The following is a 25,051-nucleotide window of genomic DNA, read 5'->3' on the forward strand; positions in this document are numbered from 1 at the left end:
CAAAGAAAAGCAGATGAAAAAGTTTTCCAATTCCATTGTCCTAGTGGCGCTGCGATGTGGCACTTGGCTGCGTGACAGGCTGTCATGTTGCGCCGCTGAGGTACTGCTAGTGCAGACGGGCATCTAGCGGCAGCAGTGCAAAGTGCAAAGGCTGGGCTTTTTGCACTGGCTGGCTTTCTGAAGTTTGCAGACAAACATTGGGCCCTTGGTTGGGATTGGGGATAAGGCCGCGGTGCAACTGGAATGACCAATACGAAGACTGTCCGCCACCAGCGCCGAAAAAAAGTCGACGGTGATTAATAAGAAACCACCTGCACCAAGCGGCAGACCCCCCTCTTGCACGCCATTCGATTCGATTGCGATATCTCATGCCTAGCCGCTGCAGGGCATCGAGCCAGACGACAGACGTGGCAAGACGAGACGACTAGTCGGGCATAACAATACGACGGTGATGAAATAAAACATACGACTATGCTGCACAGGCCGGCTGCTGGACTGGACACTGGACTGGACGGGGAATGGCAATGGCACCTCGGCCGTTTCACGCCTGATGCTCGGGCTGCCTTTGGCATCTTTCGCCCTTTGGCGTTTTGCGGTTTGGCTGATTGGCCGTCCGCCTCCCTTCCAGAGGCCTTCCATCTCCCCTTAGTCATGGTCCGAATCCCGCCCTTTGTGTTTTGAGGCGCGGCGTTTGGCCTCGGGCTTGCATAGTGACCATGCAAGGGCTGGTCGCTACGGAGAGCAACTTACGGTGTACCCACATCAGACTGGACGCTCTTCGCTCTGTACGAGTCCCAGCACTGTCCACACGTCCACACCTCTCAGCACACACAATTGGAAGGGTGAGCGTGAGCATGCCAGCAGCCGCCCAGGACGCACAGTGTGGTGTCCCAAAAGGGTCTCCGTCTTCCCCCACGCCTCACCCTCACCCTCACCCTCAACCAGCCCAGCGTGGCCGGGATGTTCAGGTACTCGTACATGTGCCTGCAAGTACCGTGACCTGTTGCTAAGCTGCCCCCCCTGTGCAGGTGGCTTGAGGTGAACCAGCGAGTATGTCGCCCCCTCCGGAAGCCCCAGCGCTGTGGTTGTTGTTCCCATTGAAGTTGAGTTGAGGCCATGCGTCAGCGCCGATAGCGCCTTCACAGCGGCTTTTGCCTGGGCTTTTTGCCAGTTGAGCGCCGTGTGATGCCGTACCCACACACCTTTTCTTTGAACTTTTTTTTTTCTTTTTTCTTTTTTTATGGACTGGATGGATTTATGTTTCTTTTTTTGCCTTGCCGCGTGATAGTGTAGGGAAGTACCTGCTTCGTACATACAAATGGCCAACAAAGCCCAGGTACTTGACTACCTACCTTCAAGGTTGGTTAGTGGTACCATCCATGGAGGTAATATTACTGCTGCCGGGCAAGTATTCCGCAGTCGTAGCGCCACTCACGCTGTACGAGCAGGTGCCCGTCCGAGTATAGTATTCGTAATACTCTGCATCAAATGCAAATTCAATTTCAAATGGGATGTACAGTAATGGAACCAGACATCAACTAACTTCGAGTGTCGCAGTAGCTGCTCCCTCCATCCCTCCCTCGGCGCTGCACCGGAGAGGCGTGTACCGGTACATGCGCCCATATGCACGGAGTACCGTCCTCGCTGTGCGCTGGATCATGGCCCCTACCGGTAGCGCCCTGGCTGCTGCCGCATTTGCACCGTCAGAAAAAGTGCCAGCCCAGGTACCCGCTACCTCGCTCTCCCCGGCCCCAAGCCCGCATTGCCACGCTGCCACGCCAACTCTTGGGCGCCCACCGCCAGGTATGCGGTACTTCAGGCACACCTAAGATTGCAGTCCTCCCTCCGCGAGGCCACTAAAGCGCTAGCCCTTCAGGAGGTCTTTTGGGCCTGCATGCGCCAGTGCTGGGTGACCTCGTACATGTACTTGTGTCGTTAGGCCCGAGTACAGGTACCGGTGCAGGTACCGGCCATGCCATGTTGCCATGCCTCTACCTCCTAGGCTCTCCCCCATACCTGACGAGTAAAGGTACCTCCGGATCCTGGATATATGTCCCTGCCATCCTCGTGCCATCTCCGTTTCCCAGGGTCCCGTCTTTCCGCTCCTTTTTCTTTTTGCTAGCAACTAGATTAGTCCTGCTGCAAGACGCCTCCTACAAGTACAAGACTTGACTAATTGTCCTCCATACTTTTCCTCTTCCTTCTTTTTTCCTTCTCTTCTTCTACCCTCCCCCCCCCGTCTCTTCTTCTCTTCTTTTCATCTCACATCCCATCTCTCGTCTCTCGGTCTCTCGACTCTGGTCTCTCACCCACCTCTCTTTACTGCTTGCTGCATATACACCACCTTCACTTGGCGTATCCTTGTGCTTGTGCTTGACTTTCACCTTTCACTACGGCTCCTTTCTTCGAACCCGGCTTTGTCTTGTTAGCGAGAATTGCCTAACAGCGAATTCGTTTCGAATTGGACTGGGTTTCTTTCAGCCTTAGATCTGGCGGATCAATTTAGACATCAAAGAGATAAAAGGAACAATACCGAGTCCCGGACCTATCCTCAACCGCATATCATATCTACCTTGCTTTATACACTCAACAAAGTACGTATACACACGTTCAACAAAGCCAGCCTCCAGCCCAATCGGCATTCAGCTCTCGACTGTACCATCTCCGGCACTTGGACGGCGCCCCGCCCCTTAAAGAGACGTCCTTTCTTTGTGGGCTTGCTGGACACTCAAAGAGCCAAGGCGTGGTAACCTTGAGTGGTCGATTGGATCTGCTGATAACCGCCTCATTTCTTTGAATCGGTTACGCTTTTCATGAGAGGCTTGGCGTAAGACTTGGTACAAGATAAATGCTAACCATCAGCTCTTTACAGTCGAGGTCATACACTCACTAGAACCAGCTCTTCTCGCCTTTACCAAACTAGAAGCGGCTTCGTTCACACCACGCTGATATCAGCAGCTACCGAAACAACACTTCACATAGACTATAGAACTTTCGATTTCGAAGTCGTCACATTTCAACAACCGCAAAGATGGTACCGGAGCAGGAGACAGGAGGATCGATAGAGCGATCCCGAAGGCAGTTGTCAACCTCGGCCCCCTGCCCACCCAAGAACGACGCAGAGCCTATAAAGGAGTCCGAAGTCGCTCCAGTGAGCCAGGAGGAGACGGCACAGGAGATTGCACAATCATCACAGGTCTCGCCTCGACAGTGTCAGGCCCCTGAGTCTGCACCCCTAACCCGCAATCCCTCGTCCGACTCTGCTATCTCTGTGGGCGCCTCAGCCGCCTCCAGCCCAGAGCCTGGCCTCCCATCCTCATTGCACACGCTACCTCTGGAACCTCCCGTCACAAGGGCTACGCTGAGCGAGCTGGACGTTTCCAAGATCATTCACAACCCCAAGCTTCGCCACGATATCAACTTCGACCCAGAGCTTCACTTCCGCCCCAATCTGGATGGTGAAAAGGGCCGCAGAAAGCAGGACAAGGCCAATCAGTTCTGGAAGACGCTGAAGCAGGAGCTGTCAGAGTTTATCATCGACAGGCCTACATTCATTTACAAGCATGGCGAGACCGACGAGTGGACCTTGCCCATCCTGCTCAAGGCCGTCAAGGACATCATCCAGACGCTGGTTCCCCAGCGAGACCGCCAATTCCTGGATGAGGGCCTCAACGTCGAGCTCCTCATGCAGCAGTTCCACAAGGGTGTTGCCGATCTGGAGAAGCTTGCCCTGTGGCTTTCACGTGTACTGAAATCGCACTGCGCGCCCATGCGTGATGAGTGGGTTGACACCATGTACAACCAGCTGAGCAGTGGAAACCGAAACATGGACCTCGACGAGCTGGTTACTGGCATGCGCAGCCTGCTTAGCGTTCTCGAGGCCATGAAGTTGGACGTGGCAAACCATCAGATTCGTTGCCTGCGACCCGTCTTGATTGAGGATACCACTCATTTCGAGCAAAAGTTCTTCATCAAGAGGATGGAATCTGGCAAGACAGACATCAGCATGTCAAGGCAATGGTATAAGGAGGCCGAGCAGGCCTACACCGACAGCCGATCGCACCCTACACAGTCATTTGGCGACATGGGTGTCTTCTTCGAGGCCCTTTCAAGGCTCATGCTCCCCTCGGCTTGGGACGAGCGCCTCCCCAACACCTTCCTCTTTGACGAGGAGCGGCTGATGAAGCTGAGGGCCGACGTTTTGGATGCCATCAACCTGGAGGTGTGCATGCGTGTCTATGAGGACTTTGAGAAGATGAGCCGCCGATCTACCCCCTCGGCACCCTCATCCGAAGCCTCTTCCCACGTCGAGGACATCATGGATCGATTCGACTTCAACACGCCCCCATCTATTTCTCGACCATCAAGCGTCGTCCACAGCGCAGCTGGATCTGCTTCTTCATCTCCTCGATCCTCATTTGTCGTTCCCTCCTATGTCGCCCCCCGACAGGACTCCCAGACCAAGGCCCGTGAGCTGTTCCATACCCTGGTCGCACTGCTGCAGACATCGCCACCTGCAAGCCAACCCTCTGCTCGATGGCAGATGATGGCTCCTTCAATGGCGTTGCAAATCTTCCGATTTGTCAACCTGCCAGCCACCGCCTTGCCGGAGCTGGAGGCTAGACTGTCTGCCGCCCTTGGTGATGTCGACGCTTGCTTCTACCGAGATGTCGAAGAGAACTTCCTCGGCCGCCTGATGGCTGATCTTGGCCACCGCGTGCGCGAGTTCAAGGGGCTCTCTGGAGTTGCCCTGTTCTCCATGGCAACTGGCGTCCGTGTCCCCAGCCGCCGCCCTGGCTCGGCTGATCGCGATACCGACGGCCTTTCACGGGAGCCCTACGACGAGGCAAGCCTTGACGACATTGCTACCAGACTGGCGCACCTTGGCATCCTTCACTGGCGCGTTTGGTCTCAGCTGGCGTATGCCGACGATGTCGACCAGATGGCGGTCGATGATGAGGCGATGCAAATCTAAGCTTTTTGCATCTTGCTTTTGAGGAATGCATCACACATCACACCAATGCTTACACACTAGAACACACACACACCTCCTGATACGCATACACGACATGTACAGCCCATTTGAGCATTTTCAGCAGTTTTCTCTCCTCCCATTGCGCTAGACTCGCGACAGTTTTTTTGCGCATGTTCTACTCTCCAGACACACTGCTTTATCATCTTATCCCTATTTAATTCGCACCTGCTTGCCATCTTAATCTCGGAACTTTGGATTGTTTTTACTGTTTTTGTTTATGAATACGGCGTTTACTGGAACCGGGGAGGAGGCTCCAACAAGTGGATTGAGTTCTTTTTGGTCCACTCGTATTGTTACGTTTTGCTCGATACCAAAGGGGCTGTTTTATGTTCATCTTTTGTTTCGGCTTTTTTTTTTTAATTCATGTTTAAGATCATGATTTTTCTTACCGTTTTTATTTATCTTTGGTGTTTGGTTTGGTTGCGAAGAACGCCTGCTTGTTTACCAGCAGCTAGAAATCTTTTTACATAGAGTGGTGGATTCTCCTCATAGAATGTGAGAGAGGCGGAGGAAAAGAAGGAAGAGCTTTTTTGTTGCACACGGAAGAGTAATACAAAGACAAGACAAGATAGCAAAAGTGTTAGATCAGTACACTAGACCGTTGAATCTTATCAAATACCTAATTCAAAGTCTTTTTTCTCGATTGTTGTGAATGTAGAAGATGGTCTTGAATATGCTGAGACAGTTTAACAAGTCTCTATTCTACTCGTCTTTGGTACCGTTCTTCATCTGGTTTCCGTTTATATATCCAATTCTGTTATAGGTATGCAATCTTTTTTGAATACCGTTAGGTCAGTTACCTATCAGAGAAAACGGACTCGTTTCTTTTTTTAAGCACTTCTTTAACTCTACCTGGTAAGAAATACCACCTCATGCTCCGGATTTAAAAACCAGTGGGCAAGCCTTGTGTTGGGCTTTTCGACCAATAGGGTGCAAGGCTGTTTCCTAATGCAGATAAAAAAGGGCTTCTTGCGTCTTGTAAAAAGTACAGTGGGGGAGGTACTTGTACAATAGTACAATGTTTGTACTTGCGTCTGTGTGAATTATTTACGGTTAATAGATTCAAAGGATTGGGATTTCACAGAGTCAGTAATTCGGAATTGAAGCTGAAAACTATGCAATTGGATCAATCTGAATTGGGCTTTGAAAAGGAGTGGAAGAGGTGGCGTTTATTGAGAATGAATGACTGCAGGACTTGAGGAAAATCATCTCAGAAGGACGTCCATTTCCGCTGATGAAAAATAAATGAACAAGTTCTTTTTGTATTATTGAAAATAAACAATTGATCTAGTTAGTTTAGTTTACTCATCCAACCACCTTTCTTTTTTCAAATATATTCGTTATCCAAAAAATCACAGGCTCCCCTTTGTATGCCGTGAACAAATCTATCCTGGAGACAACAGATAAAAACACCCAAGATGACAATAGCCGTGGTTTTGCGGGAACCAGGCCGCGCGGGAGTTTATGAAGAAACAGCGGGCTTAAACCATCCATATAGAGCCAAGAAGCAGATCGAAGCAAAAGCCAACCCCGAGTTGGTATTCATATACAAGAAGATTAAAAGATGAAGATGGGTAAAAGATGGCATGGCAAGAGACGCTTGATAGGACATGAAACGAGGTGGGAAAGGGTCATTAGACCAAGGCCGGCGGTGGATTATCGTGGGCTTGGAGGAGCATTGCTTGCTGCCTGGCTCTTTTTCAGCCGAATGTACTCCTCTTCCAGCTTTCGGTACTTGGCGCGTTCCTCCTATAAACGACATCATCGTTAGTACTGTATCTTGTGCTGGAACATCATGGACTTTTATCAGTGCACGTACCTTGATATCCTCGTGGAACCTCTTTCGTTCCTCTCTCATCGATGTCCTGAACTGCTCGCTGAGCAGAGCTGCCCCGGCGCCAACCTTTGTTACGCCTCCCTGTGAAACGCCCACCTTGAATCGTTCGCTGTCAAGGTCCTCTTGCAGTCTTGCAATCAGCTGTCGAGACTTCTCCAGATCCGCCTCTAAGCTGGCCTTGGCAGAGATTGCCTCGTCGGCCTTTTGCTCAAGGTCAATCTTCTCGCGCTCTGCTCCGATCGTCTCCTTGGTAATTGCCTCTAAATCTTGTACAGTTCCCGCCAACTCCTTCTTGAGTCTTTCTACCTGGCCTGTCAGTTTGACGACTTCTTCCTGGTTGCTCAGAGCTGCTGCATCTGCCGCACGCTCGGCGCGACTGCCGTATGCGCCGTCCAGCTCCGCCCTGGCAAACGTGAGCTCCGTCTTGATTTCCACCAGTGTCATATTGAGCTGCTCCAGATCCGCATCCTTTTGAGCAATTTCCTTCTCCTTGTCCGTGTGGCTTGCCTTGATATTCTCCACCTCTTGCTGAAGAGCTCTGGCCATTTCTTCGGCTGCTGCCTTCTCCTTGGAGGCGCCATCAAGCTGGGAGCTTAGCTCGATGAATTTCTTATTCTCAGCTTCCAGCGCAGCAATTTGGGCCTCATATGATCCTCCTCTTTCGTTGTGCGCTTGAAGGTCAGCTCCCAGAGATCTGATTTGCGCGTCTCGTGACTGGATCTCTGCTTCAAGAGATCCAATGTTGGAATTGTGGCCTTGGATCTTATCCTCAAGAGATTCGATGTGAACGCTGCGTGCTTGAATTTCGCTCTCAAGCGACTCGACCCGGACGCCATGTGCGAGGACCTCAGCCTGTAGGGATTCTGCTCGTGTGCTGTGCGTATGAATTTCTGCCTCGAGAGCCTCGATGCGATCATTACGAGCCTGGATTTCTCCCTCAAGAGAATCGACCCGGGCTTTGTGCGCTTGAGTCTCAGCCTCAAGGGACTCTGCCCTTGCAATGTTTTCTTCAACCTCGGAATCTAGAGCTTCTAATTTTGCGTCTCGCTCCTCGATGGCAGCTTGGTGGGATTCGATCTGTGCGTGTAGCTTAGCAAGCTCGGCTTCCAGGGACCCTATCTTGGCAGTATGCTTGTGTAACTCCTCTTCGCTGATGCCAGATGATGATCCCTGGGCCTTTTCAAGATCCTGTAGAGCATCGGCCAACATAGTCTGAGCATCCATGGCATCCTTTTCAGCCCGTTCAAGCAAGAAGCGTGTCTGGTCCAGCTCCTCCTGCCTTCGTTCAATCTCCTCGTCTTTTTCGGCGTCGGTCTTGTTGTTGAGCTCACGCTGCTGTTTGATCTGTCTCTTGAGCACAGATTTTTGGTCCTTCAACGTCGAGGCTCGTTTGAAAAGCCAGTCAACCTTGGATTCAAAGGCATACAGGTTGTAAGCTTCATCTGCGTCAAAGGCATCATCATCAGATGTATCATCGTCATCAACCAATCCCTTTTCTGCCCGCTGTCTTCGGCGCTCCTCGTTTTGCTGCCTCTTTGCAGCAAACCCGGATTGCATTCTATTCCATAGACCCACCAAGACGGCCTCAATCCGCTCAGCGCCGTCGTCTAGGAGGTAGTTGTTGCCGCCGCTGCTGTTTCCGCCGCCGTTACTAATGAAAGATTCCTGTTCTGCTTGCACAGCGACAAGGCCACTCTCGAGGTAGTCAAGCTGCTTCCTCAGCATGTCTCCAGGCTTTGAGTCACCAGCGGCTGATTCTCTGGGAGGGTCTAGGTAGTCGCTGTTCACTTCGGGGTTGAACTTGACAATGGTTTCTCGGAGCGAGAGACTTAGACTCTCCAATTTCTGCTCCATATCGGCGACAAGATTCACCAACAGTGCATTTTCTTCCTTGGCTTTGTCGATTTCTCCACGAAGGTGAGTAGCCTGCTCTCGGACAGGCGATTTCAATGGGATATCAATGGCCGATTTCAGATGCCCTGTTTGCAGCCCTTGCATGGAATCGAGCTGATAGAGGCTTGGGTCCTCAAAATAGTCTTCATCGACAGCTTGAGCTAGACTATCCCGGCTTTGGGAGTAGGTGTACAAGCTTTCGGGGCTGCCAGGAACCTCATTGCTGTTTTGCAAGGCCCGTGCTGCTGCCCTTTTGGATGCTTTGTGGGTAAGCTGGAGGATACCGGCCGTATGCTGAAGTAGGCGCCTCTGGGGCCCTATGAGGTTCTTTTCAAGGTTGAAGAGCTCGCGTGACAATTCCTCGCATTTCTTCTCTGTCGTCTCTCTCTCCAGCTCGACTTCCTTAGCTCGGGGGTCATCCAGAAGCTCTTCTTCGGTTTTGCCGGCGGAATAGAGCTTGGCCATGGACACTGCTGCATCTCGATATTTCGATTGGATAGCCAGGTTGGATCTGGTGGACTCTACCCGCTGGCTTAGCAACTGACACTGTTTCTTCAGCTTATCAACCTCTTCTTGAGATAGGATTTCATATTCTTTGCTGTCGGAGAGCGCAGTTTCGGTGAGCAAGTGTACTTGAATCGGATCTTTTAGGTCGGCAAGCGATCCGTTCGGCGCATCGTTGGGATCCATCTGGGACGCGTCAATACTGGAGCCAGCTTGATGGGAGTGACCGGCGCATAACCTACTGGCTCGAGCTGGTGGTCAGCCTGTTCGTATCCATGGACCCCGTCCTTTCCATATGCCCCTGCCATCGCATGATCGCCGTTGCTTGAAATTGGCGTATTTACGCTGGACGCCTCGTCGTCGTAGGAGCTTCGCTCCGTCTGATATCCGGTCATGTCTGGCGATCGAATTCGTCACGCGTTGGTTCGTATTAGCGCATTAGATGGTGGAATGTGAGCTCGAGTTGGTTTATATAGGTTCGTGCAGCTTGGCGTCAAATTCGTCAAGCAGATGGTGAGGTGTAGCCAAAAGCCAAAGCCGAGGTCGTGAAGAACGAGTGTTGGGTCTCTGAATGACAGAGTCACCGGCGCAAAGTCGCACTTCAAAAGACTGACAGCCCAAGCCAGAAGCCAGAAGCAATTAATCGAAGCTGAAACCAAAAAGGGGAGCAAGAGGAAAAAGGAAAGAAAAAGCAAACGACACAATGGCGCAGCGGCAGCGTCTAAGACGACGAAACAGCCGTGATTAGCCAAATTCAACAGCAGTTGGGAGTTTGCAAGTTCAATGTTGGTCCGCAGGCCGGGAGGGGATAAAAAAGACGGAAAGGAGCTGGTGGCCACAGTTACAGGGCCCAATCGCAGATTACGGTGGACGAGGGATGCCAGGCACAGCAGGCGGAGGCGCTGCACGACAGGCTCTGGCTCTTATTCTGCGGCCCTGGCACCACTATAAAAGGGCCAGCGCTCGAGCCCTGGGGGGGAGCTGCAGCCACTGGAACCCGCCCCTCAGCTGCGCATGCAAGGGAACACGCCGTGCCCTTCTCGCAGCCATCGGACGACATCCATCATTGGTCGTGCCAGCGGCGAGATGCTGTTAGACTCGACGAGGCGTCTTTACCCCTGAAAGCTCGTCCTCTGCCATCCCGCCGCTAGTCCTATCCGAGCAAGGCCTGTGGCTCCGGCTGCCGAGCTATCGGATTGCGGTGCTGAAGCCTCTCTTCTCTTTTGTGCTGTGCACGTTCAGCTTCTGCAAGCCAACAATCCTACTCATTTCCACATTGCGCTCATTATGCAGTAGCCCGAACGAACAAAAGACAGAAGAAGAAAAAAGAAAAGAAAAGAAAATTGTGCCTTGCCGCTCGAATGACGCCTTTCCCGCGCCATTGCCACCCCTCGCAGCTAGGCCTGTCTACTTCCATGTACATCTAGTCACTACTCCGAGTAGATGCGGGTACAATTAATTTCCCACGTTTGTCAGATCCCCGAAATGGTCCTATCCACTCTCATTTGAAGATCCTAGGGCTCTGTTGCGTATGCCCACCGCAGCAAAGACATTTTGTTATTAAAATGTCATGACGGAGCATGTGCGTAAAGTCGAGGGGGCCTAGCCTTTCGTGTGACCCTGATTATCTCGGCTGAGGGGCTCACATGTGTACAACCTCGTACCCCAAATGCATATGCCATTTCAAAAGCGAAGCAAACATATAGGCCCCAATCGAGATCTGAAACATTTAACTTTATGTCTTCTATTGTGTGATCGTCATGATCTCGAAGTTGGTAATTTACAGTCAAACTGGTACTAAGCATACTATAACGCTTCTCGAAACTGGTCCATAATCTGTTGGCCCATCGTGCGCCGTCGATCGGCCTGGCCCTCGGCTTGGCTTTGAGCACCAGTTGCCACGGCCGTTGCCGGGGCTTCCCCTTCTAATCTTCGCCTTAATCCTTCAAATTCGGCGCTTCTCCTGTAGGAGCTTGAGCCTACCATCCAACCTGGGAGCCTCCACGTTGTAAAGGATGTGGGCAGCATTCCTGCTCTCCAAGAATATCCCACAACCCAGCCAATCACAGCTCCAAGAACAGAGCCCGGCCACTGCAGCAAAGCTAGGTGAAAGGCAATACCATATTGGTAAGACTTGTCTGATAGCGTGACGCCGGAAAACTGCTCATTTGTAGGTGGCGCTTGAGACGTTGCTACTCGGTATTTGTACATTTGAGGCACCATGGCATGGAATTGTGCCAGAATTGCAAAGATGATTGGTGTAGGCCCGGCCGGCATGTAGTTGAACAAACTCGGAGCTAGGGGTCGGAAAATGGCGAGGATGAGCGGAGGGAATATGGCTGTGAGTAGAGATGAGATGAGAAGGAATGACTATAAGTTGTCATATGTCAGCAAATCGCATCGCATTGCAATAGTGGAAAGGGTGTAGGATAGATCGTACGGCATATTTTCTTGATCCCCACATGCGCTCAACAGCTCTGAGATTGTACAGCGAGATGGCCGCGAAGAGCACCTCTGTTGAATTGGTGTAGCATAATTGGTAAGCTAGGAGCCTCCAGAATTGTCGATAGCGAAAGATATGCGTGTCTATCAAGATGTAAAAGTAGTGTTTCGCATCGAATAGGCTAGCGGCTATGGAGGTCGAGACCAAGCCCAAGACAGTGAGCCTCGTCACTGGGGCATTCGTAAACGTCATGGCTGCGTGTTTGCACTTCTAATCTCTCGTGTGTCTTAGGCCTTCATACTGGGAGTTTGGGCGAAGAATTGTTGTTTATATACACAGGACCAAGGTTGGACAGCGGCCGCGCGATGCGCCTCGTGCGATAGGGAAGAGGCGCAGCTTTAAAGGAAGAGATGTGTCCAAAATTCGGAAGCTTCGAGGGAGCCGATTAGGTTGGTGTTATGGGAAACGCATACAGAGACGCATTACCACAGAAAATAGTTCTTTTGTCCAAAGGCGCAGCCTCACGGACTTGGTAATTGGACGAGATGAAGTTGATGCGACATGGAAGTAATGACGGCAGCTAACATGTGTCACTTTCGAGGTCACGTGGGCAGCTTTGGCATCAACAAAAACGCTGCTTTAAGGTCAAACGGAGCCCGGTGGAGCTTCTGCCGACTTTTGAAGAAGAACAGATGGAATAGTGTCCGGGGAATGTGGAGAACTGTCAATGTCAGGCCGACGAAAGTATTATGAAAGGATTACTTATGGTCCGAAGAGCTCTCGCTATTTTCGGCCCGAGTAATAATCGAACCAACGTACCAAGAATTCGGAAAGACAACTGACACAAGTCGGAATTGTTCCGACCAAGATGTGTCGAGGCGAGGAACAAGTCATATCTTGGGACAGTGCGGGACGATGCGTTACATTCCCTTTTACGTATGGGGATGGCGGATTGATAGGCTAACTGGGGCCTTACAGCGAGACTAGTACAGTGCCTGAGTCTGTATTCGTACGAGAGCGTCGGTTCATTGTTTGAGCGCTTTCTTCAGGGAGTGCCATGTTATCCAGCTTCAATTTCAGATGCTACTAGGTGTCTAAGTAGAATTAGTTAACAAGAGCAGCCGGAAGTATGTAACGCTCCTAGACTATCCGAGAGAAGCAGCAGATACCAAGAAGCAATACGGCAACGAACACTTGGTAGAGAGGAATAGTGTCAGGCAGGTGGTTCAATTCATACTCCAAGCTCGCTCCTACGTAGACATAGTCAACAGTATTACCTAGTACTAGTCTCCAGGTATGGTAACCGAAGGAGGTGTATTCCGTATGTATGTAGATATGATTTCACCGGTGGTGTCCATGCGGTGTTTATCTACTAGCCGAGGCGGGCTACGGAGACAAGGAGAAATAGTCTTGTCTTCCACTTACTCCTCGCAACCCAAGACAAGCTTTCGTCACCGAATTCTGATTAGTATTCACCATCTCTGAGCCAAAGAGACAAATCAAGCTCAACAATGGCACAATAAACAAACCAAATAGAAAGAAGAAGAAGAAATACGTCAAATGCTTAGTACGCTGTGCTCGTCCTAGGGGCTGGCTTAGGCTCCAATAAACCCTGCAACTGCTATTCTCCCACCCAAGCCTGACCGACAAAAACATTGACGCAATTGCTGCCTCTGTTCCGGCACACGAGTCGAGGCGAAAACCGACGACTAAACTGAAGCGGAAAACGCTCGTTTCTTCCCACCCGCATTTTCTTCGCCCCGCCACGGGCTGCTTAGGAATCATTGGCTGGACCATCGGCGTCCAAATCGCTTGGATTCGCCGCTCAACGCGCCGCGATCCCGCCCGTTCTAGGTTGATTCCCTTTGGGCCATTAAAGACACTCCTGCAGCCGGCCCGAACAATCCAATGCCTCTGGCCAATATAGGGTCGCTGGTGCTGGACAGCGTCGTCTTCCTGCTGCACCTCGTCTATGTGCAGATTGCCCTCTCCCACGCCGAGCCCAGCCAGATCTTCCTCATCCACCTGCTGTCCAGCCTCGGCAATCGCCGTGCCGATAGCGAGAGCCTCGATTCTCCTCAATGGCCTCCTCGCAGCGTGGTGCCTCTGTAGGCTTCGCCATGCCGTTTGACGGCTACGAGTCGCCCACCGAGGACAACCAGCCCGGTTTTTTCTTTGGACCAACGCCGACGCATTCTGGAGCCACGACGCCGGCGAGGATCTCGATATCCGCTGCTACGCAAAATGTCACTACTGTCACGTTTCTCGAGAGGGCTCACCCGCGGTTGCACCGCTTGCAACGGATGCAACATGCTCGGCAGCCCCCAAGTCCCCCAAGTCGCGATCCCAGTCCCGATGGGTATCAGTCCTCGATTGGGCCCTCTAACCTTGATTCTGTGCTGGATGAGGAGAAAGGCAGCTCATCCCGTAAAGTCGGACTCAAAGACCGCATTGCTTGCTATCAATGGACCTTTTTTACTATGGTATGTTGAGGAAGGGGTGACTTATACAAGGAGAGCTTATCCAGCACCCCAGCAACTAGGCAATTCAAGAATCGTAGCGAGACGCAGAGGAAACTTATTCTCTACTTGGTTCTTCCAATGTCTCATGCTATAACTACCCCTGAATTCGAAGTACTGGTCAGGTTGGGGCGCTGGATAGTCTCTCACTTTATACACAGATATATACGCAGGCAACCAGCTCACACTCTCACCACTAGACAATGGCGACCGGAGGAGTGGCCAGCGCTCTACATGGATGTACGGATCATGCTACCCCCGCCCGCGATATTTACCGATATACTAACCTGAATACAAGTGTCCTACCAAGCCGAGTGGGTGAATGGCTTTGGAGTCTTCTTCTGCCTCCTTAATATTGTGCTCTTCCTCACCAACTGCGTATTGTTATCCATGCGATTCTACTTGCGCCCTGGAAGTCTCACCAAATCGTTTACGGATCAAGTAGAGTCCCTCTTTATACCCGCCTTTGTAAGCCCCATTAGCCTCAACTCAAGCTCCCATCATCTTCTCAATCTCTCAGTGGCTAACCTTCGTCTGACAGTTCGTCTCGTAAGTAATTGGATGGCTATCGAGTATACCACTGTTCTTACCATATGCCGTTTTAGTATTGCCGTTATTCTCATCAACATATGCCAATTTGGCGTCCCGCATTGTGGTGTCTGGCTCCTTAAAACTTTGCAAATCCTCTTCTGGATATACACCGGCCTGAGCGCCGTTGCTAGTGCTGGACTGTATCTCATCTTGTGGTCTACACTGTAAGTTTCTCCCTTAACAGCGAATTACAGAGTCTCACACAGATCAACAGAATATTCCCAATTCATATGATGACTCCGACCTGGGTTTTCCCTGCGTACCCGCTCATGCTCACAGCACCGTTTGCCTGCAACCTCATCGCCGCAGCTTCCGCCACTGGCCGCATTGACGTACTATATGCCCCGGCTGTTGCTCTATCGGCTGTTGCAACCCAAGGCACAGGATGCTTGATCTCTCTCATGATATCTGCCGCCTTCATATACCGGCTGATGACACAAAAGTTGCCCAGAGATTTTCAACGACCTGGTGTTGTAAGTCTTTTTGGCGCTCTGGAACCTATTTCAGGTCATGAGTTAATCGTATTCAACAGTTCATTTCAATTGGTCCATATGCTTTCACCGCTGGATCCCTCGGTCAGTTTTAAGATTCCCATTCCAAAGAAGAAAACTCTAACTCTCTGTAAAGCGCAACTCGGAGACGAAGCCCGTGCTATTTTACCGGCCAACTTTCTCGACACGCAAAACAGCGCGGACATTATCAAGATCATCTCCATTCTCGTCGCCCTTTGGTTCTGGGGTCTTTCCATGTGGTTCTTCCTCGTCTCTATGGGATCTCTATGGAAGTATCTGCATACAGGAAAGGGCATGCCGTTCCAGATGACATGGTGGTCGTTTGTGTTTCCAAATACGGCTCTCGTAAGCACCCAACCCCCCATGTCACAACCCCTCTCCATGACTTATTTCACGAACCTTGTTTGGCTCATTTGTTTTCCTCCTGTTTTAGGTCAACGCAACCGAAATCATGGGGAATATCTTTGAAAGCAGGGGGTTGCAGCTTTTCGGGTGCGCCATGACGATTGCTCTCGTCATTGCGTGGATTGCCATTTTTGCAACAATGGTTGTTTGCATCAAGCAGAAGAAGCTGCTGTGGCCGAAATCCAAATCTTGATGATATTTGTATAGATGTTTATGATTGCTAGAGTTTCACGATACCCCTCTATGTGTATATCTTTTATTTCCTAGCGTTGCGTTTAGATCCTCAAGCTACTCATTCATGAAGAGCAAAAAGTATACTTCATTCACATTGTAACAGATCTCCAAACCAAGTAAAAATACTAACAGATTTGGCAAAAAAATATTTATCTGGTTCAGACAAATATAAAAATTGTCAAAAAGAAAGTAGAAGCGCCTGGAAGGCATTTCAACGGGTCTGGCCGGGGATTGAACCCGGGACCTCTCGCAAGCAAGCTTCAGGGTGTACCCTAAGCGAGAATCATACCACTAGACCACCAGACCTTAGATGTTGTTGGATCGCTGCTTGCTAAACATAATCATAGACCTTTGCTTCAGACAGGATACTGCGAAACACAAGAATTTGCTCGAAAGTATTCAATAGTTCTAGCATTTACACTTCATGGTAAGATGTAAAAGAAGTGTCTCTTGGCCACTCGCTAGGAGTGGACACGTAAAAATTTTTCTAGCATCTTCTACCCCGGCTACCCTCTTCAACAATTTATCGCTGCTTTTATCTAATCACCGTTCCTGAAGTAATTCGTGTTTCCAACCAGACAAACGGTATAAAGCAAACTACCCTATAATAATACAGTCGCCTAAAAATTTGACACCTATTTCATTTCATTCTATAACACAAGAGCTCTACAACTGAGGAGCTCCGTCTTGACATAGCAACGACAGAATCTGCCGTCAACTATAACTCATTAAACACGACACAACACTGCCATCACAAGCAAAGTATTCAACAGAGGTAGAAAATATGAGTTGTCATTCGTCAAAACTGTCCGCCATTCCTGGTGTCGTGTCCATCAAAATCACCAAACAATTAGATACTATAGCACAAAAAAAAAAAAAAAAAAAAAAAAAAACAATACACTCCCCAACACCATGACTCAGATCGCCAACAATCAATCGCCCCTTCTTACACCGTCGAGTTTTCCATATCCCGTTACCTTCTGCCCTCCCATCACCTTCTCTAGAAACCGTACGCCATGCCCTACAACAACGCTCCCTACTCTTAATACGCCGCAGCAGACGGTCTGAGAGAAAAAAGAAAAATCGTAGAATAGAGAGCACCAAATGGGAGAACACACAGATCGTTTGGCATATAAAATTCCCCTGGACTCATTTGTCGCTGCAGTCTTGTTTGCTGGATGAAGTTTTATGTCATTCGCTGCCGCTACTGAGCATCGAGAAACTGAAAATCAATGTGGCTCATTTCAATCGTCCAAATATTTGTACAGCAATGCCGTCACCGCCGCTAATGGTAGAAACCTAAGCCAATACTTCTAAAGCCTAGCTCTAGGGTCTTGATCTGTCGTAGCATCTAAGTTGACTGTGACATCGCCAGTCTTTTCGCTTGTCTTGTCACCGTGACCAAAGAAAATGACTTGAACAGTCAAATCATCGCTGTAGTAGGATTAGTATATGCCATAAGAAAGAGGACAACCATAGTGGGAGGAGACTAACCGATATCGCCTTGAAAATGGCGATGGTAAAGTTAGGAGAGCACAGACCTGCTCATCGTTGGCTCCTCCAAGGGCGTTGCGGACAAGATGAGTGGCAACATTTTTGTCTCTAACAACAAATCGGTCTCTTGCGTCAGGGTCAATTCCCCATTGTTGCAGACGAATTGGTGTCTTTCCGTCAAACCCAGCCGCTTCTCTGCCCTGTTCCACGGGGAGCGGCTTGCTCTGCGAGCCAAAGACTTTGGACCATGCCTTGTCAAACTGCGAGCTGGGCCTTCCCGTCTTCTGCGTCTCGATCCACTGGCCTACAAGGCCCACAACCTCTTCGTTTGTCAACATTTCCCACAGTCCATCTGTGGCAAGCACAACAAAGTCGCCATTCTCCGGCTCGATCTTGGTCGTTGTGACAATGGGTTCTGCCGTGACGTAGGGAGGGGTTTTTAGTAGAGGAGAGGGGCTTCGTCCAAAGAAGTTCTCGCGGAGTCTTCCAGCGACATCGCGGCTCCATTTGTAGACGGCATCACCAAAAGCACGGGTTGGCTCCAAGCCACCCAAGACACGGCCGTTTCGGATAACGTGCTCTTCGCCGGGATGCTCCATGCGCATGCGAGCAACTTCAGTGGGGTTGCCTCCTGTCTGGTCCTCGGAAAGAGCCGTAGCTATCCATTTGCCAGACTTTGTTCGACGCCCCAAGACGGCACGAGAGTCACCTGTGCACGCCACGCGCAGTAACTTACTCCTGCTGTCATAGAAGGATAGCAAAGCGCAAGAGCCAGACAAGGCAGGCTGCAGCAGCTCAGCAGCCACAGCCTTGGAGCTGGCCTTGAAGACCTTTTCGACGCTTTTATGGACAATCTCATTGTCGAGACGGGTGAAGCCGGCCTTGATAGCCGAGTCAATGGCTTCGGGGGCCGGTGCCGCGTTGGAAGAGGCCTTGTAAGTGCTGTTTAATTCTCGAGCCACGTAGCTAATGAGGCTTTCCCGCAATGTTGCCGATGTCGTCCAGCCGCTAGAAGATAGGATACCAGTGTTAGCATTTGCCATATGGGATAGATGTTGTATATAATGGCCACAACATGAAGATTAAGGATATACTAACGAGTGACCATCGAAAACTCCCCAGAACATCCAATCGCTGCTGCTAACTTCATCCTCGGTGACCCGGGTGGGCACCTCGACAATCTTCTCGGCGTGGTCGTCCTCAATCGGATCGTTGCTCCCTAGCTGGACGAGGTCGTAGCGCGTGACGCCCTGGCCACGATTGACATAAAAGGACTGTTCCTGGCGACGCAGCTTGGCCGTGGCCTGGTCGGGCGTCAACATCTCGACGATCCTGCGGCCGTCCTCGGTCGACGACTTGTACAGCGGCCCCTCGCCAACGATGGTGCCCTGCCTTAGCTCGTCGGCTCCGACAACCAGGACAGTGCGCGTCGGCGCGGCATCGGCCGCCTGAGTATTGGTGAAGCTTCGAGTGACGGCGCTGCCGGGGACGAATTCGGCGCCGTTGTAGTGCCAGGCGCCGTATCCAAGGATCAGACCAGAGGCCAGCGCGACGGGCAGACGACGGAAGTACATGGACGATCTCAGAGGCACATGGGAGGTGCTGGACTGGCGAGCGTGGTGAAGGTGATGTCGTCCTGTGTTCCGCACTTGGCTTCGCACGCTGGGGCGGTGACTTGTCCGGAACGCCCTGACAGCGGCACGATGCATCTGGGCGGCGACGAGCTGACTTGTGGGAACAGCGATGCTTGGTTAAGATTGTCCGTCTCTCTTCTTGCCTCGGGTGATGGAGCTGACAAGGCCGCGGGACAATCTGGAGTGCTAGTTCCGGGTCTAGTGTGAGGTGCTGGGGAGTGCGGCGGTTTGTTGTTTTGCACTGTGCAGATACCCCAGCCCATGGAAATTAGGGGATCGATTTCGACAGAGACGCCAGCTTAGCTTCCCTGAATAGGGTCATGGGCGTCTACTGGCACAGTGCGGCGTCGCTAATGGCGCGTGCCTCGATGAACATATCGGGCCTAGAAACAGCAACAAGCTCATTTCGGGAATTGCGCTTTGATCCCTGCACGATGGCAGTACAGGTCACCCCCGAACATGTGGTTGTTTACTTTTAGGAGGCGGAGGGGGTAGTTTCGTGATATCTTACAAGTGCTTGTACAAAGCATTACTCGTACTGGTATGTAATACGAGAGAATGAAGACTGAATGCCTGTAATACTTTTGTGTGCTGGCAAAAGAGCCTAAGCGCTGTGATGCTTGAAGTTCCACAGATGATTGTTGTTCTACCCCTTTACGACTTTGGCATTTATGCATAACTGTATCCCATTGCCACTGTTTGGAGCCAAATCTGCCCGTGTTCTGGTTAAGAAATCAATTATCTCGTGTTGAAGATCCCATCATGGTGTTGGTTTGCCAATGTTCTGGCTTTAGTTACATTCCTACCTCGATGGTAACAGCTATCATCTCTTCTCAATTGAAACTTATGAGCGCCTATCACTGCGAGGTTAAGTATCGTTGTTACCATCCTTCTATTTACTACGTGCTTGTGTATGTTCCATGCTCAGTTGGTGTTGTCTGAGTTAGCTGGGCTATTTGCACTCATTCGATAGTACCTAGTTGATTCAAGCTTCATCTTGCAATTTGGCAGCATTGCTCAAAGATGGACGTCAAAATCAAGTAAAATACTCTTGATTTATTGTGTGCTTTATTAGTACAATTTATTAATCCCAAGTAATGCAGATTGTGAACAACACATTGAGTTCATGACGTAGATTTAGAGGCTGAACACAGCATGTATTATGTGTGGTACCTGCACCTCCTACTGGACCCCTCCAAGCGCCCATGTATCATGTGCAAGCCAACTGCGTGGGGTCTCGTGTGCTGTCATTAGCTGTCCACCTTTCAGGCCACTTATTCGAACATTCCGACATTTTTCTTTTTTCCGCCACAAGCTTCGACAACTTTCCCACGCAAACCTCAAACCGCTTGGTTCAGATATTCGCTGCCTGCGCAATCATGGCAGACAGCACCGCGACTTCCAACGACGCCGACGCCGCCGCCCAGCGAGCCGCCGAGCAGGCGCGGCTTCGCAAGGAGCGCAGAGAAGCAAAGATTAAAGCTGGAGGGTCGGCGAGGTTGGAGAGAATCACGGGTGTTGGCGGCCGTGTGGTTGGAGGTTCGTATACTGCCTGGCTTTTCCTTCTTTATCTAGGGAGCTTGTTGAAAGCTCTGTGTGAAACATGCTAATGGGAATATCGATGTTGAAGACTCAGACTCTCCAGCCCCGTCCGCTCCGGCCACGTTATCAAAGGCAACATCAAGCGAGCACGCGGATCCCGCCGAGATCGACATCTCAGAACACTTCTTCGTTCCGAAAAAGACATCTTCCCGCAAGCCCCTCGATGGCGTCTTCTCCCCCAGTCCTGAGCCGTCGCTATCTGAGGATCAGCTGCGCCAGATGATGCTCGGCCTCGATCGTCCTGATCAAGCTGGCCCTGGCGTTGGCGCGGCGGGTCCAGGTCTACCACCCGGCATGGAATTACCACCTGGAATGGAGGACGATCCCATCATGAAGATGATGTCCCAGATGATGTCCGCGGGCTCGATACCAGGCTTCGGTGGCGCAGATGGAGCTTCCAACCCTTTCGCCAACATGAACCTGCCACAGCAGCAAGCTGCAGTTCAACTACCCAAAGCTTCGTCCCTGTCTTTCTGGCGCCTCATTCATGCCCTAGTCGCCGTTGGTCTAGGTCTATTCTTCGTCCTCACGACAAACTTCACAGGAAGCAAAGTCGAGCGCGAGCGCCACGCCCTGGCATTCGATCAAGAGGTGGACGAGGAGATGGAGAAGCGGAAGAATCTGTTCTTCTGGGCATTTGCTACGGCCGAGGTCTTGCTGCTGTCGACGAGGTTCTTCCTGGATAAGAGGAGTACCAACGCTACGGGATTTGTTGCGACGGCTATTTCGTACTTGCCGCAGCCGTACCGTGGCTACATTGAGGTTGGACATCGATATTTCCAAATCTTCTCTGCTGTGAGGACCGACATTTTGACGTGTGTCTTTGTGCTTGGTGTTGTGTCATGGCTAGTGTAAAGTGTCACTATAGCTCTTTTTTTTTATAGCATCGTGTAATAGGAATGGATAATACAGCATAAACAATTAATATTATGTATTTATTACCAATTATAACATCAGGGTTATTTGTGTAATATATCGTCTAAAAACCGTAGCTTATTCCAAAGACATCCAAAGAAGAAGAAGAAGAAGAAGAAATTAGTCATGTACACGTCTCAGAACCCCCAATGAGAGATCATATATGCCCATATGCCCGATTTATTTCTTCAACACCATGCCCAAAATACCCCCTAGCACGCCTCTAACTCTCTTTGGATTCTCAAGGGCGCAAGTAAACACAACTGCCGTGCTCGCCGCGAATATCAACTTCTCTCGCCACTGCTTCTCCAGGGGATACCGCCGAGGAACCAACGTTGCTAGTGCCCGCGGCGCCACAAACAGGGCCATGTCTTTCCTTCTGCCCGCCGTCTCGATAAACACGCTCCATCCGCAAAGGCAGCATCCGGTGCCAACACATATGCCCTCGTCGATTCGCTGGCGGTTCGGTATTTCTTTGCCGAGGACGCGGGGGCCGAGGCGAGTGCGGGCCAGACACACCCCGTAGTAAAAGAGGGTTATAAAGGTAGCAAGAAAAGTGGATGATCGGGTAGAGCCGGTGATGGCCTTGACGAGGTTGATGCGCCTGGGGTTGCGTAGTTGAAGGGCCAAGGCGAGGGGTAGGTAGGTCAGCATGGACCATTTCCAGGAACGAAGGAAGCGGCTGATAGCATGATATTCGCATGACGGGCCACACCCCATGTGGACGAGGTCGCAGGGGAACGGGATGATCTTGGCAGGGTCACCCCATTCCGTAGGCAGGCCGTAGTCGTCGCACATGGAGCCCAGCAGCGGCGCCTGGCCGGTCTCCTTGCCGTAGATGAGCTCCCCGTTTCTGCACCGGCGGAGGGCTTCGATGAGGCGTAGGTCGACAGACGCGGCAGACGTAATCCACTTGTTGTAGCTGCGAGGCAGGCTGTCTGGGGAGTAGAACCATGCCCACATGATGAGGCCCGAGGAGGCGGCAAACACGACGGGGTCCATGAGACGGGACATGACTTGCTCAATCTAGCCAATTAGCTCAAGAAGAGAGCACAGTGAAGAGAGGCTACTAACCACCGTCCACTTGCCCGAAGCCTTGCGACGGGAGCGACGTTGAGACCACAGCTCACCGACGAGGACGTCGGCGGCGCGGGTGACAGCAAAGAGAGTAAGGTCAAGCGTTCGACCGCCATAACCGCCGGTTGAGGCTTCGGACAAGCCCTGCTGCACTGCAGCCAAACCGGAATCTGCCCACGCTGGGGGTGTCTGTTGTGTCTGCTTAGACTGGAGAAGCTGGAGGCTGAGCCATCCTGATATGAATGTAGACAGCCATCGTGCTAGTCTGTGTCAACCAAGACAAGGGCAAACTATCCGTCAGCTTTCGGCCAATATAGAAGAAACGTTGCACAAGATGGAAGGGCTATTGTGTCTATATTCGGAGGCTTACCTGAGTTGTGATGTCGTACTGAGCTGGGTGGCAACGCGGCCGATGATTTTGAGCAGAGGTTCCTATATTGATGTTACAGGTTGATCGTCAGCATATTGCCAAGCAACGATGCTACAATTGGCTAAGAGAATTGGTCACAGTTTAAACCCAGACTATTTACGAACACGGGACTATACGGTCGTATTCTCCTTGTCATGGGATGGACCAGCGGAAGCTGGCCGAGGGAGGGATTGTTCTCCCCTAAACCAACCGTCTCTGGTCATCAAACCTGACTCAACTCAACTTAACTTCTAACAGTCATCATCTTACCTGCAGCAAAGTCGAGCCTCCCACCAGGGCGGCACAAAACGTGGGGAACCGTCGTGGATCCAGGCCGGTCCGTAGGATTTTGAACGCCGAGTCCTTGAACGACCGCTCGTCCTTGTCCGAGGAGAGATACTTCTTTGCGCTCTTGCGTTTCTTGGAGATGAACTGCAGCATCAGCGTCAACAGCCGAGGCGCAACGGCCGAGGCATATCCCAAGAGATAGGCCCGGACCAGCGGCCGCAGGGCTGCAGGCAGGGACTGGAAGCTCAAGGGCCCTTTAGGCTGGATGGCTCGAAGGGCTGAGGCCATGGGATGCTTCTCCAAGGTTGTCAAGGCCATGATGGACTTGGAGAGCCAGAGCCGGCGAAAGCTGTATTGGGCGAGGTTGAGTTCAGCTGGGCAGAGACGAGATGCCTAATTGAGTGGCCACCAGCACAAGGGACGTCTGCCTGAAGCAGCGCCCGGGGCCAGAGCTCCAGGGCAGACGAATGGCGTTCCGCAAGATGTAACGCGCCGCTCGCTTTGGATGATTGGGGGATGCCTGCAATGGATCTGCTTGGGCTGGGCCGCGGCTTTGATAGCTTGGTGCGGGAGGTGTGACGCGACCGCCTCCCAGCGCGATGATGTAGCTGCGTCTTCGTATATTACCGAATCACGGCTATCGGTGGCAGGGAGACGTAAAAAAGGGGGACAATTGACAATGATGTCGAAAAAGGACAATGATGGAATACACTCAAAGCATAGAATTTGCTAATTGGCGGGCTAGGGGAAGGCCGATTTGTTTCGTTGACTGTGGCGTTGAACGTTTAAAGGGGACCTTTTTTTAAGCATTGCGCACTAGCAGTAAGGACGGAGAGCAGGTACATGTAGCAAAACCTCAACCTCGTGGGGTGGGAATCTTGAATCCGGAGCCTCGGCAGAGCAGCCAGCAGGTGCCGGATGCAACTCTTCCATTGCATTTGATCGCATTGAATCTGTTCCTTCAAAATGCCCACTAGTAATTGCGTTTCTTTTTCTAGTAGCTGTTGTATACTATCGTCACCTTTTTCTGGTGTCTGTCTTACTCCCCCTTCGTGATTATTACTACTGCTTCTTACTGCATGTGCTAACTGTATTAACACTATATATTAGAATTGAAACACGGGATGCTGGATGGCCAACTTCGGGTACAGTACCGCATCTCATTAGCCCTTCATATTATTCAAACCACGCTGCTATCTGCATGCTACGATGCACAAGCACAATCAAGGGAGGCATCGCTCTTGGCGCACCGGCTCTTCAGATCAAGCAACCACTAACCTCAACCGATGTCACTGCAACCCGGCATGTCACGAACCCGAGCTCCACCAAACGCGGGAACTTATGTTTTTCTCCTTCTATTTCCTTCTTTTCGAGATCGAAATGCCAGGGGGGAGGCGAAGCATCTTGCGACGCGGGAGCCATGACTAGTAGCCACGAGTAGTATACCTCGCGAACCTCGGCCGAGGCAGACGCAGAGGGGGGGAACACAGACCGATGTTCTGATCTGGCAGTCCGGCCGGCACCGTAAATGATTTGCAGACTAGAACATGAACGCCTCGCCCTAAGAAAAAAGGAAATTGATCCAACTGCAACTTGAAGATAGTAGTGTAACACTGCTTTTTCGGCATAATGGTGATCATTGAACGGCATGGCATGGGG

The 25,051-nt window shown here is 51.1% G+C and overlaps 7 protein-coding genes across 7 annotated transcripts; 3 read left to right on the forward strand and 4 right to left on the reverse strand.

Moving 5' to 3' along the window:
* Positions 1 to 3,031: 3,031 nt before the first annotated feature.
* Positions 3,032 to 4,975, forward strand: T069G_07320 (t-complex protein 11 domain-containing protein; the record flags this gene model as incomplete). Its single annotated transcript, XM_056174530.1, has 1 exon — positions 3,032 to 4,975. The coding sequence occupies one exon, from the start codon at positions 3,032 to 3,034 to the stop codon at positions 4,973 to 4,975; it is 1,944 nt and encodes a 647-aa protein (XP_056028109.1).
* A 1,716-nt stretch (positions 4,976 to 6,691) lies between these two features.
* On the reverse strand, positions 6,692 to 9,664 carry T069G_07321 (up-regulated during septation domain-containing protein; the record flags this gene model as incomplete). The annotated part of the gene is made up of 4 exons (XM_056174531.1): positions 6,692 to 6,784; positions 6,855 to 8,405; positions 8,448 to 9,455; positions 9,512 to 9,664. 4 exons carry the CDS (start codon positions 9,662 to 9,664, stop codon positions 6,692 to 6,694), a joined length of 2,805 nt encoding a protein of 934 aa, XP_056028110.1.
* Positions 9,665 to 11,075: 1,411 nt separating this feature from the next.
* On the reverse strand, positions 11,076 to 11,964 carry T069G_07322 (uncharacterized protein; the record flags this gene model as incomplete). Its single annotated transcript, XM_056174532.1, has 2 exons — positions 11,076 to 11,639; positions 11,710 to 11,964. 2 exons carry the CDS (start codon positions 11,962 to 11,964, stop codon positions 11,076 to 11,078), a joined length of 819 nt encoding a protein of 272 aa, XP_056028111.1.
* Positions 11,965 to 13,832: 1,868 nt separating this feature from the next.
* Positions 13,833 to 15,932, forward strand: T069G_07323 (voltage-dependent anion channel domain-containing protein; the record flags this gene model as incomplete). The annotated part of the gene is made up of 10 exons (XM_056174533.1): positions 13,833 to 13,996; positions 14,063 to 14,195; positions 14,432 to 14,471; positions 14,530 to 14,699; positions 14,773 to 14,780; positions 14,837 to 14,986; positions 15,037 to 15,295; positions 15,355 to 15,397; positions 15,450 to 15,679; positions 15,768 to 15,932. The coding sequence occupies 10 exons, from the start codon at positions 13,833 to 13,835 to the stop codon at positions 15,930 to 15,932; spliced, it is 1,362 nt and encodes a 453-aa protein (XP_056028112.1).
* Positions 15,933 to 17,286: 1,354 nt separating this feature from the next.
* T069G_07324 (protein phosphatase 2C domain-containing protein) lies at positions 17,287 to 19,176 on the reverse strand (the record flags this gene model as incomplete). Its single annotated transcript, XM_056174534.1, has 4 exons — positions 17,287 to 17,407; positions 17,468 to 17,593; positions 17,651 to 18,475; positions 18,566 to 19,176. The coding sequence occupies 4 exons, from the start codon at positions 19,174 to 19,176 to the stop codon at positions 17,287 to 17,289; spliced, it is 1,683 nt and encodes a 560-aa protein (XP_056028113.1).
* Positions 19,177 to 20,480: 1,304 nt separating this feature from the next.
* Positions 20,481 to 21,558, forward strand: T069G_07325 (GET complex subunit GET2 domain-containing protein; the record flags this gene model as incomplete). Its single annotated transcript, XM_056174535.1, has 2 exons — positions 20,481 to 20,640; positions 20,732 to 21,558. 2 exons carry the CDS (start codon positions 20,481 to 20,483, stop codon positions 21,556 to 21,558), a joined length of 987 nt encoding a protein of 328 aa, XP_056028114.1.
* Positions 21,559 to 21,798: 240 nt separating this feature from the next.
* T069G_07326 (uncharacterized protein) lies at positions 21,799 to 23,710 on the reverse strand (the record flags this gene model as incomplete). Its single annotated transcript, XM_056174536.1, has 4 exons — positions 21,799 to 22,644; positions 22,693 to 22,960; positions 23,066 to 23,127; positions 23,375 to 23,710. 4 exons carry the CDS (start codon positions 23,708 to 23,710, stop codon positions 21,799 to 21,801), a joined length of 1,512 nt encoding a protein of 503 aa, XP_056028115.1.
* Between the last annotated feature and the right edge of the window lie 1,341 nt (positions 23,711 to 25,051).

This window comes from Trichoderma breve, chromosome 4 (assembly GCF_028502605.1).
Source record: "Trichoderma breve strain T069 chromosome 4, whole genome shotgun sequence".
Lineage (NCBI taxonomy): Eukaryota > Fungi > Ascomycota > Sordariomycetes > Hypocreales > Hypocreaceae > Trichoderma > Trichoderma breve.